This window comes from Punica granatum, chromosome 8 (assembly GCF_007655135.1).
Source record: "Punica granatum isolate Tunisia-2019 chromosome 8, ASM765513v2, whole genome shotgun sequence".
NCBI classification, from domain to species: domain Eukaryota; kingdom Viridiplantae; phylum Streptophyta; class Magnoliopsida; order Myrtales; family Lythraceae; genus Punica; species Punica granatum.
The window spans coordinates 24,446,449-24,459,548 of NC_045134.1; the positions used below are offsets into that span (position 1 = coordinate 24,446,449).

General features: G+C 40.1%; 3 protein-coding genes across 4 annotated transcripts; 2 read left to right on the forward strand and 1 right to left on the reverse strand.

Annotated features, from left to right (window-relative positions):
* Window positions 1-843: 843 nt before the first annotated feature.
* On the forward strand, window positions 844-2,620 carry LOC116216084 (protein FAR1-RELATED SEQUENCE 5). Its single transcript, XM_031552010.1, is given in 5 exon segments — window positions 844-1,218; window positions 1,306-1,512; window positions 1,515-1,588; window positions 1,591-1,770; window positions 2,330-2,620. Coding segments are annotated over 5 exon segments (654 nt in total). The 5' UTR covers window positions 844-1,217; the 3' UTR covers window positions 2,522-2,620.
* Window positions 2,621-5,393: 2,773 nt separating this feature from the next.
* LOC116187278 lies at window positions 5,394-6,555 on the reverse strand. Its single transcript, XM_031515932.1, has 2 exons — window positions 6,422-6,555; window positions 5,394-6,339 (listed from the first exon to the last, which is right to left on the reverse strand). The coding sequence occupies exon 2, from the start codon at window positions 6,324-6,326 to the stop codon at window positions 5,484-5,486; it is 843 nt and encodes a 280-aa protein (XP_031371792.1). The 5' UTR covers window positions 6,327-6,339; window positions 6,422-6,555; the 3' UTR covers window positions 5,394-5,483.
* LOC116187279 (phytochrome E-like) lies at window positions 6,278-7,518 on the forward strand. Of its 2 annotated transcripts, none has more exons than XM_031515933.1 (3): window positions 6,278-6,568; window positions 6,955-7,092; window positions 7,305-7,518. In XM_031515933.1, exons 1-3 carry the CDS (start codon window positions 6,411-6,413, stop codon window positions 7,447-7,449), a joined length of 441 nt encoding a protein of 146 aa, XP_031371793.1. In that variant the 5' UTR covers window positions 6,278-6,410; the 3' UTR covers window positions 7,450-7,518. The 2 variants fall into 2 exon arrangements, 1 of the variants encoding a protein (XP_031371793.1); XR_004152022.1 differs by lacking the exon at window positions 6,278-6,568 and adding an exon at window positions 6,717-6,868.
* The last annotated feature ends 5,582 nt before the right edge of the window (window positions 7,519-13,100 follow it).

Here is a 13,100-nt window from a genome sequence, read left to right on the forward strand (position 1 = left end):
CGGGTATCGTGAAAAAAACGGGGTACCCGGACCCGAACACCTCTAAATATTAACATAAAAATAAGTATATATTATTATATATTTATACATAATATAGATCTATTAATATGTAGTTGTGTGGAGAACTTTTAGTATATGTGGTATATATGAATTATATGGTTCTATAGATATCTATTTTTAAAAAATAGATTAGATAATATTTTATTGATAAATATGAAAATTTTCAAATCTTTTGAATTTTTTATTTTTGCAATTGTCCTTAATGAAAAGTACTTTTTTAAAGATATCTCATTATGAAATTCAATTTCTTGATTTCTCTAATTATATAATCTATATAACATAATGTACTTGAAATAAATGAGAAGATTTTATTATATGTATAGATATTATTTGATAATCTCAAATTTCTTCGATAATGCACCAAACGACCCCTAGAGTTATAAGTAATTTATTTGAAAATTCTCAAATAAATACTTAAATGTACCCTACATGCATTTCAGGCCTAAAAGGACCGACCTCTCTCATTTATTTTTTAATTTTAAAGTATTGATATAAAATAATTTTTTTAAAAAAAATGGAAGATATCAAAGCGAATACTGTGTGAGAGAGAGAGAAATTGAGGGCAATCGTCAGCGTGCCGCGAAGCCCCCGTTCGAGGTCACTAATGACCTTCCCTTGACGAACGCTAACGGGGACTACCAAGCTCCCGTGAGCCGTCGTCAAAGCGGTCTATGCTGCAATCGGTTACACCGAATAATTAAAACAAATGTTATTGTAATTTTTAATAAATTACTAATAAAGAAAGTAAAAGTTCCAAAAAAAAAAAAAGGAGGAGGGAGAAAGTTGCACATCGCGGGAACTTCAGACAGACCGGACCCAGTAGTCTGATCCCTACGCCCACACCTGGGGCAGAGTGCAAAGCTGCGGACTTTCATCGTCTTCTTTCCCCAGTCCATATTCGCCTCCTCCGCCGTCTCTTCTCCGTTTGATGCAGAGTTGGGATGTCTTCCTCTCTGACGAGGAAGTCCGTCCTTCAATTCGCCTCCCTCCTTCTCCGTATTAGCTTACTGCCATGGCTTCATTCACTTCATCTCTGTGTTTAGACTTAATTAGTTGAGCATGAGGAAAGCTGCAAAACTCATTCTTTCCGGTGAATCATTGGAATGGTGACGAAGATTGGGCGGTGGGATTAATGATGGTTGGGGAATTTCCATGAAAGTAGACAGCTTTGTTCCTCGAGTTGTAGTTTGAATGTTCCTGATATGTGTATGGCTTCAATTCATCAGCTATGGTTTCGGTTCGCAGTGGATGAACAGCCTGCTGCGGGTGATGAGGATAGAAACCCAGCTGAGAGTTTGCGTGGAGGAGAAGAAGGGCTTCCGGTAACTGAATCGAGTCCCAGTTCGGAACCTTTCGTGGGGATGGGTTTCGGATCGGAGGAGGCTGCTAAGGCCTTCTACGACGCGTACGCCACGAGATTAGGTTTTGTGACGAGAGTGGACAGGCAGCGTCGGTCATGAGTGATGGGCGGATTGTGTGGCACAGGTTCGTCTGCAATAAGGAAGGCTTCCGAAGGTCGAGAGAGAAGGGAGGAGCAAGAACAGAAAAAAGCCCAGGGCGATCGCGAGAGAAGGATGCAAGGCGTCGATCGTGGTTAGGAAGGAGAAGACGGGGAATTGGGTCGTCACAAGGTTCGTGAAGGAGCATAGCCATCCGTTGGCAGCTGAGGCAAGCAGTCATCAGACTGGCATACTTCCCTCACAGACCCCTGTAAGTTCCCAGCTTCCATGTTCTGCATTTGGAAAGGAGATTCGAATAGTATTCGTGTATGTATAGGAACAGATTCTTTGGCTTGACTGACCCATGGCTAGACTGTCATGTTTCTCCTTCAAATGTTGATCTGCAATTACCTATATATTTTGCCAGTCTTTCGATGCTCATGCTAGAACCAACCATATAAGACTAGTCGTGGGCTTGGAAGTTAGAGGTGTCAGATCTCGATGAGGCCTAACATACGTAGTTGATAAGGGGGCCGAGTGGTTTGATGGAGTAATAGAAATACAGCAGTAACCCATCAGTCTCTGTGTGTGTGTTTATGTTTGATCGGTTCTCATGCTATTTAAGGAAAGCATTAGATTCTATGGCTTATGGAATGAGTTCTGAGGGACTTCATGTTCCAGTAGAATTTCTGGCGTCGAGATTGGTAGTTTGGTACATTAAGAAAGTAATATTTGAATCATTCCCGACACTACTTCCTTGAAAAGCTTGACATACAATCAGACTGTTTGGTACTTTCTCAATTTATAATTTTGTATGTGACATATTCCAGGACGCGAAGGACATCAAGATTCGGGAACTCATGACAGAGTTACAGAGGGAGAGGAAGCGGTCTGCTGCATACTCGGAGCAGATCCAGATGATCTTGTGGGACATGGAGGAACACTCTGGCCACCTATCGAGAAACATAGATGATGTTGTACAAACTCTTGATAAAAACTTAATCGAACAGAAGTCGAATTAATTTGGTGTCCCTCCCAATGTTCAGGTAATTATAAGAGTACTTGTTCTTGATCTGTATATCACCAATACTCTACTCAGAATGTAAATTCGTTTTTGTACTGGTTTGGACGGATGAGCTATGGAAAACCTTGACGTAAAAGTAGAGAGACTAATAATGGAGTGAGACTTCGGTTGTGTTGGATAACTTCAATTAAGTGGTGATAATAGCACTTAATGGAATTAAGCGGGTCTGGGGACGATGAACAGTGAAGGGGAGGAGGAAGACGATGAATAGTGAACATGGAGGAGAGAGAGAGGGTGTTGGGGGAAAATTGAAAACTTTTAAAAAATTTGGGTCGTCGTCATCGTCGTCATCATCTATAGGAAAAATAATATATTCACTTCACAAGAATTCCTCTGAACTTGGAATTCAAATATCGTGAGAATCAATTAAAATGAAATAGGATTGCATGAATCAGAATCTGGTTGAAGAGTGGTTTACTAAAATTCAATTTAATTGGAGGGCACATACATAAACGCTTAAAATCCAAATTGGGTTAAACTCAATACAGGCTTTACTAGAATTCGATTTTTTCTTTCTTCAAAAATTGATTTCCTAGGGATCCAACTGATGCAGAAAATAACTCAGAAAGCGTATTTGATACAAATTGCATACTAAATAATCTATTTAATCTAAAACTCGAAGGGAGCATTTTCCATGTGATTCATGGGCCTAATAAAAGAATAGGAAAAAAAAAACAAGTAGTCTTTCTGACAAGAGTTGAATATGAAATCTCTAGCTTAGCGATAAGCGTGTGTGCCACTGCATTACTAAGAATACATTTACAAGAAGTCTAATTGGCTTCGTGTATCAAATTTACATATTAATCATCAGTTCTAAAGTCTATTTCAAAAAACATGATTAATTGATTCATTCGAGCTCAGTTCTTGATATTCCAGAAACCATAATTCATTAGTAATTGACCTGAACCGAATTATGACCGAGCAGAGTCAATCAAGACACTAATTAAATGGCAATGTCACAAGAGAGCAGTAGAAGAAAATCCTGTCTGTCGTGATTTGAGAACTGTCTAAGCACTTCCTGCATCAGCAGTACTGGTTTTCATTATAACTTGCTCTCAATCTTGATCTTCGAAGATTATCAGGGAGACCCTGCAATGATCTCTATGAAGAGATATGATGAAAAAAAAATTGAACTCGAGAATGGCAGCATAACGGCACTGCAGGAAAGGTAATGAAGAGGATGGCTGGTCGAAATGGGTGGAGGATATTGAAAAAGAACTGGATGAGGTTCTGCTGAATGACACCGAGAATGAACATAAATGTTTAGGATGGTCTTGTCCCCGAACTGCAGGGTCAGTGTGTGCTTGTGAAGCATGTTGAAAAAATAAAATTGACATTACAACCTTTCATCGGTTGACACTGAAGCTCGTTTGAAAATAAAAATTTTTTCCCTGCTATTGCATTGCTAGCGCATTATTTCTGGGAGTCCGTGTGGTTCAGAAGTAGTGCTAGGAGATGGTTGCTGCATCTCTTGGAACGCTGTTATGTGTGGCAGCGCACGTAATCTTATTCAGAAGTTCGAGTTTCTGCAGGCACATGAGTACACATGGATGAAGCTCGACAGCTTCACTTTCACATTAGCATGCCAACGGGGATTTCACGCTAGGTAGCAAGACCTTTTGAAATCCTAATTCTCAGCAAATCAACGACCAATCACATCTCTGGCCTTTCAGAAACTAATCACACGGTTAGGCTCAAAAGCTAAGGCATTATTGGTTTCATGTACTTTTGTCTAAACTTGAAGATTGAACAGAACTTGAATCGACTTGGAAGCAAAGTTAAGAAAACAATGACATGATCTTCAAATGTACACAGCAGAAGGCAATGAGAATGCAGCAATAGACTCGAAAATTCACTTCACGAGCTGGTAAGCTACTATGCAGCAATAATTAGCTCAGAAAATCATTGACAGTGGGGGGAGACGTAAACTAATGAGGCAGAGGAGACCAAAGCAATCAGAGAAATGGCAGCACAAATGCAGGCTCATGACTGACTGGAGCAGAACAGTCACCCTGTCACGGATTCCAAACACACGTACTACAAGATGAGATCATAGTATCAAATAAACGTAGAGCTGAGTCGTAAAGTAGTTTCCTTGTTTTGATTTTCAGTAAAAAAAATTTTACGGGTCCCACGAGTGACGCCTTGGCTTCATATATGATGAAGCGAAGCATATCGTGAGCAGGACAAACTTTGATCCTCTTCAGTTGGGGTTCGACTCTCGCCAAATCTGATGGTTTCTACTTCTATCGAAGTCAAAGAATCGATGCCACATGGTCACTATCGTTATCCATGTTAATAGACAACATCAGATGACAGAGAGAGTAATCTTATGATGAAAAAGTAACCCAGCAAACAGATTGCGAGTACATAGTGAGATCCAGGAGGTTAAATGTAATAACTTCATGAAAAATCCAGAGAATACACAGGTACTTTATCATATGTTTGACAGTGTAACCCTTGGTGTACCCAAATCGACTCAAAATGTACATTGAATTCATGCATGCTACAGGACATGGACCAGAACAGTGGCCGGCAGAACGAGATCATGATACCAAATGAAAATAGCATTGAGTCGAAAAACGTCTTCAGCTTTCACATTTTAGTAAAACTTCCTTTCCAGGTTCTGTCAATGGAACTCCTGCTTCGTATATGAAGAAGCATTAAAAATGGAAAAATTCTTAGCAGGGTGGACTTCGATCATTGCAAGCTTTTCTCGGTGGATACGAGATAACATTACAAGCCTTAGAAAACAAATAATGTACTATGTAATCTTTAGGAGCAGAGCGTATAATCAGAAACACAAACAATGGACAGAAAGAAGATTAAGTCGATCAGTGGATATTGCATCGTAAAAGTATGATGTGAAACGAACGTAACAGTTGCACTAAACTCATTGGTCAGCCACATGACACTAGACTACTGACAAAAGGAAGGGCTTTCTTTGCGCTCGAAATTAATGAACAATCAGAACCCAACCCGACCGGCTTAAACTCCTTGGAGATCATGTCGAACATAAACGTGAGGCAATTGAAACCCATAATCAACTTAGCACCCCCTAGCACCACAGCATGTTCCAATGGCACAGGATGATCAGGGGAGTGGATGCCCCTATGCTCGACCCATGTTGGGTCATCGAAGTTATCCAGGATCCACAGCCTCAGCTGACCATCCCACTGTTGCGTGCAGTAAAATGTCCCACTCGATGCAAAGTAATGTCCCAGTGGCCACAATGTCCTTACAGAAACCGTAGTCCGGAATTCCTCATTCAAGATGTCGATTGACAGTAGTTTTACCGTCTGATGATAATCCTCTCCGTCCAGCTTTGTTGATAGCCAACAAACTTTCCCTCTTACTGTGGTGCTCGCTTCGATCAACCACCTCTTAGGCAGAGGCACCTCGAGCTCCTTCCAGTCATGCTCGAAGGGCCTTCTTCTGCCTCTTGGCAGCTCGAATACGTAGCACTTCCTTTGTGACAGGCACAACTTCTCTATAGCAAAGACCTTGTACTGTCCAATGGAAGCACTGCGAACTATGGCCCACTCATAGGGTATCGTGGCAATCCGGAGGCGAAAGTCTTGAATGTTCGATGGTCGAAATATTGGCAGCCTTGTGTGTGATCCCGTGATTGGGTTGCAGATCAGCAATTGATAATGAGTTTCTTCCGCGTAGCAAATCAGAAGTAACCCATCGCAGCAGGCAAGAAGCCGGATATCCTTTGACCACCATCGTTGTCTTTCCATTGAGAGATAATAACTGCAGTCCATCACAAAATAATTAATCAAGAAATTATGCCCTCCCGGATGGTTGGAATCGAATAAGTGGAAATGAAGAATGCCTTGAACGGGATTCGGTTCACCCATCAGCTTCTTGAAGGTACAGCCATTTCAGATGACCAGAAGCAAGTTCTCGAGACAAGCGATGCCTGTGAGAGGCAGATCATGGCGATTATAGACAATATAGACATAATGAATATCGAAGAAGGGTAAGACAACCTCTCATATTCTGGCTTGTTAGTTCTTTTTAGGTGCACCTGTTTAGGTGGAGCCCAAGTGTACACACTTCTTATACATCAATTTCTATGGTCCTAACACAGCTAGGAGCGGGGGGAATGGATTAAGAAACAGGATCAGTTTTCTGTGGTTTCAGTTTGGTCGGGGAGGTGTTTCAATAAAAGTATTCTCCCTCTTTGAAACTTTTGACACTCGTAAACATTAATAACATCATTTCCCTCTGATAGGCGTCCTTCCACACAAACTGGATCATCATCTTGTTTTCCATTGATGTATGTTTCTTGATATTTTTATAAATTCCTTTGTCTTTGTTGAGCCGGGCGACACCGACAAACTTGTCGTTCTTTGCTTAAATCAGCACAATCGAGTTCAAGATGGAAGAGCTTCTCTTGGGCAGCGTTCTCGATGCTGTTGTTAGTCAAGTTATGATCCCACTGAGGGAAAAGAAGTTGCAGCTTTTCCATGAGGTCCCACAAGAAATGAAGAAGCTATCCTTGTACGGTGATCAAATCAGGCTTCAACTCGTCTTGTCAGATTTCTTGTTAAATGTCGTGCGTCACACGCATTCTGATGATGAATTAATCATAATTATAGATCCCTGTAATTGAGGCAGGAGACATGAACTTATGTTGGGAATATAGTTTTTATCGACATCAGAACTACAGTGAGGTTCTTTCGGGCTGACAGTTTCTTCTGTTATTTTTGCAGGATGACTCGCCCAGGTCAAGGCCGGCCTTCAGCTCTCATCATAGATATGTTCGATGGCGGGAAGCGGTGGACTATCCAGGAAGGGCTCAGGCTGAACTTGTCCCGTAAGCTACTCAACAGAATGAACGGCCGAGTGAACTGTTAGTGATATGCCCTAGAGCTTGATTTATGTATTTGAATAATTCCTTTTATGGCAATAAAGTTTATTCTATTATTCGTATATTGTCTATGTTTATTAGAATAAAGTCCTTAAGATATTTTGAATACTTCATTATTAAGAGTTAAAAATATGAGTGACGAAGTAATTCAGTAAGAATATCTTTAAACTGTTCACGATCGTAGGAGACTTAACTGGATATTATTTCTCCAGATAGATCGTCACCTCTATTTGTTTCCATGATTAGTATACAGATACTAATGAAGATGGAGTAGTGAGTCTCATGCTATTTGATAACTGTTATCATGACAGATATGTGGATACTTATATGATAAGTAGTCGAACGTGACGTGCAGATAATGTTCATACGGTAATTTACTAAATGTCAATGAATGTTATCCGGATCGTATTAGTGCATATAGTCCTTCAACCTGAGATGGAACGCTATCTCAAGTATAGGTAATTAGGATTTGCTACTGCTAATGTATTTGTGCTTAGCGTGAGTATTCGGCAGATAGTGGTCCTAGTTAGTTATACTCGGAGTTAGGTGTCTGATCAAGACGGGATTCACTAACCTGAGTAAACAGGGAAAATGTCCTATGGATATGAGTTTTATTCTAGATCGAGAAATCCTCGGCCGGGGTAAATAGACTTGAATAGAAAGGAGTTTCTGTTCAAGTGCTACGGATCTAAGAATGAAATTAGAGAGTCCATATGATCGGCTATAGAGTTTGGCATTTACCGTAACTTTAGCTAGATCGGGATCTTGTAGTGAAAGGATTCAGTGCATGGTATATATGATCAGAGGTTCATCAGAATGTTCCAATTATACATTCGTCATCTTTTGGATTGTCACGATATGCTGCTAGGTGTCACTCGTGAACTTTGGGAACCAATGACATTTTGGGAATTATGTTTTCGGTTACAGAAAGAGTTTCTGGTAGTATCAAATGAGTTGATACTATAATCCTATTGCCATTTGATGATGAACCTAGTTAGTCACACACATTGAGCGTGTCTAAACCGAGAAAAGAATTAATTCTAATTAAGGAAGTTAATTAGAAATTAATTATCGAACGAGGTTTGCAATGTGGTTGCAAGGGTGCTAGCACATCCTGAAGCCGAGTTCAATATCAAGGATAAATCTAATTAAGGAAATACGATAGTTTCCTTATTTGAAGAGTTTCTGTAAATAGATCGTCTATTTATGAAAACTCGTGTCAAGGACTTATTTAATCTTTCTTTCTAACTATAAGGGTAAGTCATTGGATGACTTAAATTGTGAGGACTCATTTGTGATTTATTAATTAATTCGGATTAATTAATAATTGCATTTTAGTCCCTAGGGTAAAGATATATATAGATATGTTCTTACAAAAAACCCTAGAGCACGATCTATTAATAAGACCCGATATATTAGAGAGAAAGAGAGGCGGCTTCAGCTGAAAATTACAGCAGCTCAGCCATGTTATTTCTGAGGCAATTCGGAGTCTTTCTCGGCTCCAATTCGGTGTTTCGGTATTGTCCTTGACGTCCTTGAAGAGATCCTTTCATTCCGTGACGATTCCGTTCGAGATTGGTGACCTAGATCGGAGTGTACGGGTCGAGAGGAGTCTAATCTCGGTGGAGATGTGCTCGTGTGGACAAGCTAGAGGCCGGACACTTGGACGGCTAATTTGATCGACTCGAATCAATAAGGTTAGTGAAAAGTTCGTAACTTTTCTTATGGATTCATTGTGTGATGTTATCTATTCGTTTAGAAGGCGATTCTTATGTCAAGATGTGATCTTGAAGTTTTTGATTAAACGAGCATGCGATAAAAATTTGATTTTTACCGTAATTAAACTTTTCGCTGCGCACGTGCTCGATTTTCTAACAGTGGTATCAGAGCCACCCTTCTAATCGATTGGATACATGATTTGTGCCTCATTTTGGTGGTTGATTGTGATTTATTGAATTGTTTGATAAATCGATATCGAATCCGTCACGAGGAATTGTTTTTCGTGACTAGCCCTAGACATTACAATTGGATTGACTAATTTTGGGGCAGAGTTGTGTAGATCTTTAGTGTTGACTATTTTTCGGGCAATCGTTGCATGCTCGAGGGATTCTAGATCATGGCCAGCAGCAACTTTCATGCTGCTGTTCAGTAATTTAAAAAAAAAAAACTTGCTGGCTTGCTCCCAAGGATTGGCTACTATTTTGGGTGATTGTCACATTGTCAGGTGGCTGCAATTTTCGAGCCAGAAGTGGCTGAGATGTCTTGGCTGCCCCGAGCCAGTGGCGGTCACTTAACGAGCAATTTCGATATTTTGGAAATAAGATTTCCGAAACAACTAATTACCAAAATTGTTTTTCGTAAAATTTGATTTTATGGAAATTGGATATTTGATATCCTATTCTAATGAGATTAGAAATTTGATATTTGATATCAAAAAGGAATTTTGAAAATATACTAGATATATGATATCTTGTATATTTTTAAAAATTAAAAATTTCCTAATATGTGATATTTGGATATTTTGTAAAGAGTTACAAAATTAGCACGAAATTTATTTCCTTTTATGCTATTAGTTTCCTTTTATAAATTTCGAGCATGGTGTGTGATTATGGATTTTTGAAAATTTTTGCTTAATTCTTGTGGCTCTAGGATTAGGCTAATAGTAAATCTATGATCATGCTTTTATTGATTCCGAGTACATATTTATGCATGTGATGTGTGAATACGGATAATGTGCAAAGTGAAACCGAATAGTAATTATGTCACCTTAAAGAAAATCTTCCAAAATTAAAATATTAAGTCGAGAATGGCATGAGGTTGTGAACCTCTGTCATGGCTCTCCACCAAAGCATTCTCCATAGAGTTTTAATTTGTTTCGTTGTCGGTCGTGGACACACGGGGGCTCGAGACAGACTAAGAGATCCTTTTGCATGAACGTTTTAAAACATGTGATGTTTTAGATTGTCGATTACCAATAACGGCAGGCACCTGAGGTAGCTGACATCTACGGTTTTGGTGGGTTAGACTTAACTATGTATAATGGACCAATAACGGCAGGCACCTGAGGTCCAGAGTACTAGGAGCCGAATTGATTGAGCCGTACATAGAGATGTACTGAACAAGGAGTTGTTCACTTGTAGAATGCTTGTTTTCAATAATGGCGGGTACCTGAGGGAATTAATATTCTATGAGAATTCAATCACCCGCTAGGAATCTTTCCCGATTAAGATTTCCGTTGCCTATTTTGGAAGTATAGGATTCGAAAAGATAGTGGGAGACCATTTTGATTGAAAGTCCATGATCATTATGGTTATATATATACATAAATTCATTAATTTAATCTTGTTATTTTCTGCAGTCATGATAAGTATGAAATCTATGAATCCTCTCTCGTGCATACTGAATGATAATAGGCTCACTGGGCCTAACTTTTCGGACTGGCTCCGTAACCTGAACATTGTCCTAAACATGGAGGCTTTGGGATATATCCTGGAGACTCAGGAGATTGAACTCCCTGGCGGGGATGTTACGAGTGATCATCAGGACGCATATGATCAGTGGTCTGTTGATGACACGAAGGTCCGCTGCTATATGCTTGCTTCCATGAGCAATGAGTTGCAGAAGCAGCATGAGAACATGAAGAGTTCTCGTGAGATCTTGAAGAATCTCAGGGAGCTATATGGGGAGAATAGCAGGACCGCACGATATGAGATATCGAAGGAATTGTTCCGTGCGAGAATGCAAGAGGGAACTGAAGTCGCAGCTCATGTGCAGAAGATGATCAGGCTGATTCAACAGCTTGAGAAGCTTGAGTTTCAGATGGACAAAGAACTCCATGTGGATTTAGTTCTTCAGTCTCTCCCAGATTCTTTCTCGGGGTTCATTGTGAACTTTCACATGAACAAGTTATCATGTTCGTTGTCTGAGCTGTTGAACATGTTGGTCACTGCACAGAATGCTATGAACAACAAAAGGAAGGATAAGGAAATCGTTCTTGTGGCTGGTACTTCTTCCAGTAAGACTGGGAAGAAGAATAAGAAGTCCAAGAAAGGCTCTGTTCCTCAGCAGTCAGCAGGGGTGTCCAAGAATAAGGGCAAGGCAAAGGTTGTTGCGGATAAGGGAACTTGTTTCCACTGCGGCAAGGATGGACATTGGAAGAGGAACTGTCAACAGTACCTCGCCTCATTGAAGGCAAATAAGGGAAAGAAACCTTTAGAAGGTATGTCTATCTCTTGTTATGTTAGTTCCAATAGTTCATATAGCTCATCTACAGCTTGGGTTCTTGATACTGGTGCAAGCTCACACGTTTGTACCTCTATGCAGGGGCTAGCAAGCAGTAGGGTCCTTGGAAGGAATGAAGTCTGCTTAAAGATCGGCAATGGAGCAAGTGTTGCGGCCAAAGCTTTGGGTTCATTACATCTGGATGGACATGTTTTATTTCTAGATCGTGTTTTAGTTTTACCAAACGCTTATCGGAACATTATTTCTATTTCTAGTTTGACTAGGAGTGGATACTTGTTTGATTTCAGACATGATGTTTGCAACATTTATTATGGTAATAAAGTTATTGGCGTTGGTTATTTACACGATGGCCTTTATTATCTTAGAGCTAGAAATGAAACGATTCCGAACACGATTGAGATTAACACCGTATCCGAATCTATTCCAAGTCTAAAGCAACTTTGGCACCTTAGACTAGGGCATGTTGCAGATGATAGGATAAGTAAGTTGGTCAAGATGGGACTTATAGTTCCATTGGGTTCTGAACCCAATTCAACTTGCGAGTCTTGTCTTAAAGGCAAAATGACTAGGACTCCATTTGTGGGACAAATGGAGAGGGCTAAGGAAGTTTTAGAACTCATACATAGTGATGTGTGTGGTCCATTTAGTGAAGTGGCTAGGGGTGGATATTCCTACTTCATCACCTTTACCGATGATTATTCTCGTTTTGGGTATGTTTATCTTATGAAGTATAAACACGAATCCTTTGAAAAGTTCAAGGAATTCAAGGCTGAAGTAGAGAAGCAGAAAGGAAAGAGCATCAAGACTCTTCGATCTGATCCAGGAGAAGAGTACATGAGTACTGAGTTTGGTAACTTCCTGAAGGTACACGGTATTGTTTCTCAATTTACTCCATCAGGAACACCACAGTTGAATGGAGTTTCTGAAAGGAGGAACCGTACCCTGTTGGACATGGTTCGGTCGATGATGAGCTATACAGATCTCCCAATTTCGATGTGGGGATATGCGCTGCAAACCGCATGTTACTTGCTTAACAGAATTCCAAGCAAGTCGGTCTCTACCACTCCATATGAGATATGGAATGGTAGGACACCTAGTCTTAAGCACGTTAAGATTTGGGGTTGTCCTGCATTCATTAAGAAGCAGAAGACCGATAAGTTGGAAACCCGGTCCGAGAAAGGCAAGTTTGTTGGTTATCCAAGTGACAGCCTTGGATACTATTTTTATTTCCCTACTGAGCAAAAGGTTGTTATTAGTAGAGATGCGATTTTTTTGGAGAAACAGTTTGTCCAGGAAGGTGACATGGGAAGGCAGATAGTACTTGATGAGGCGTCATCAGTACCACAAACCGATCAGATGCCCATTTCGATGGACATTGATAAACCAGTTGAGACAT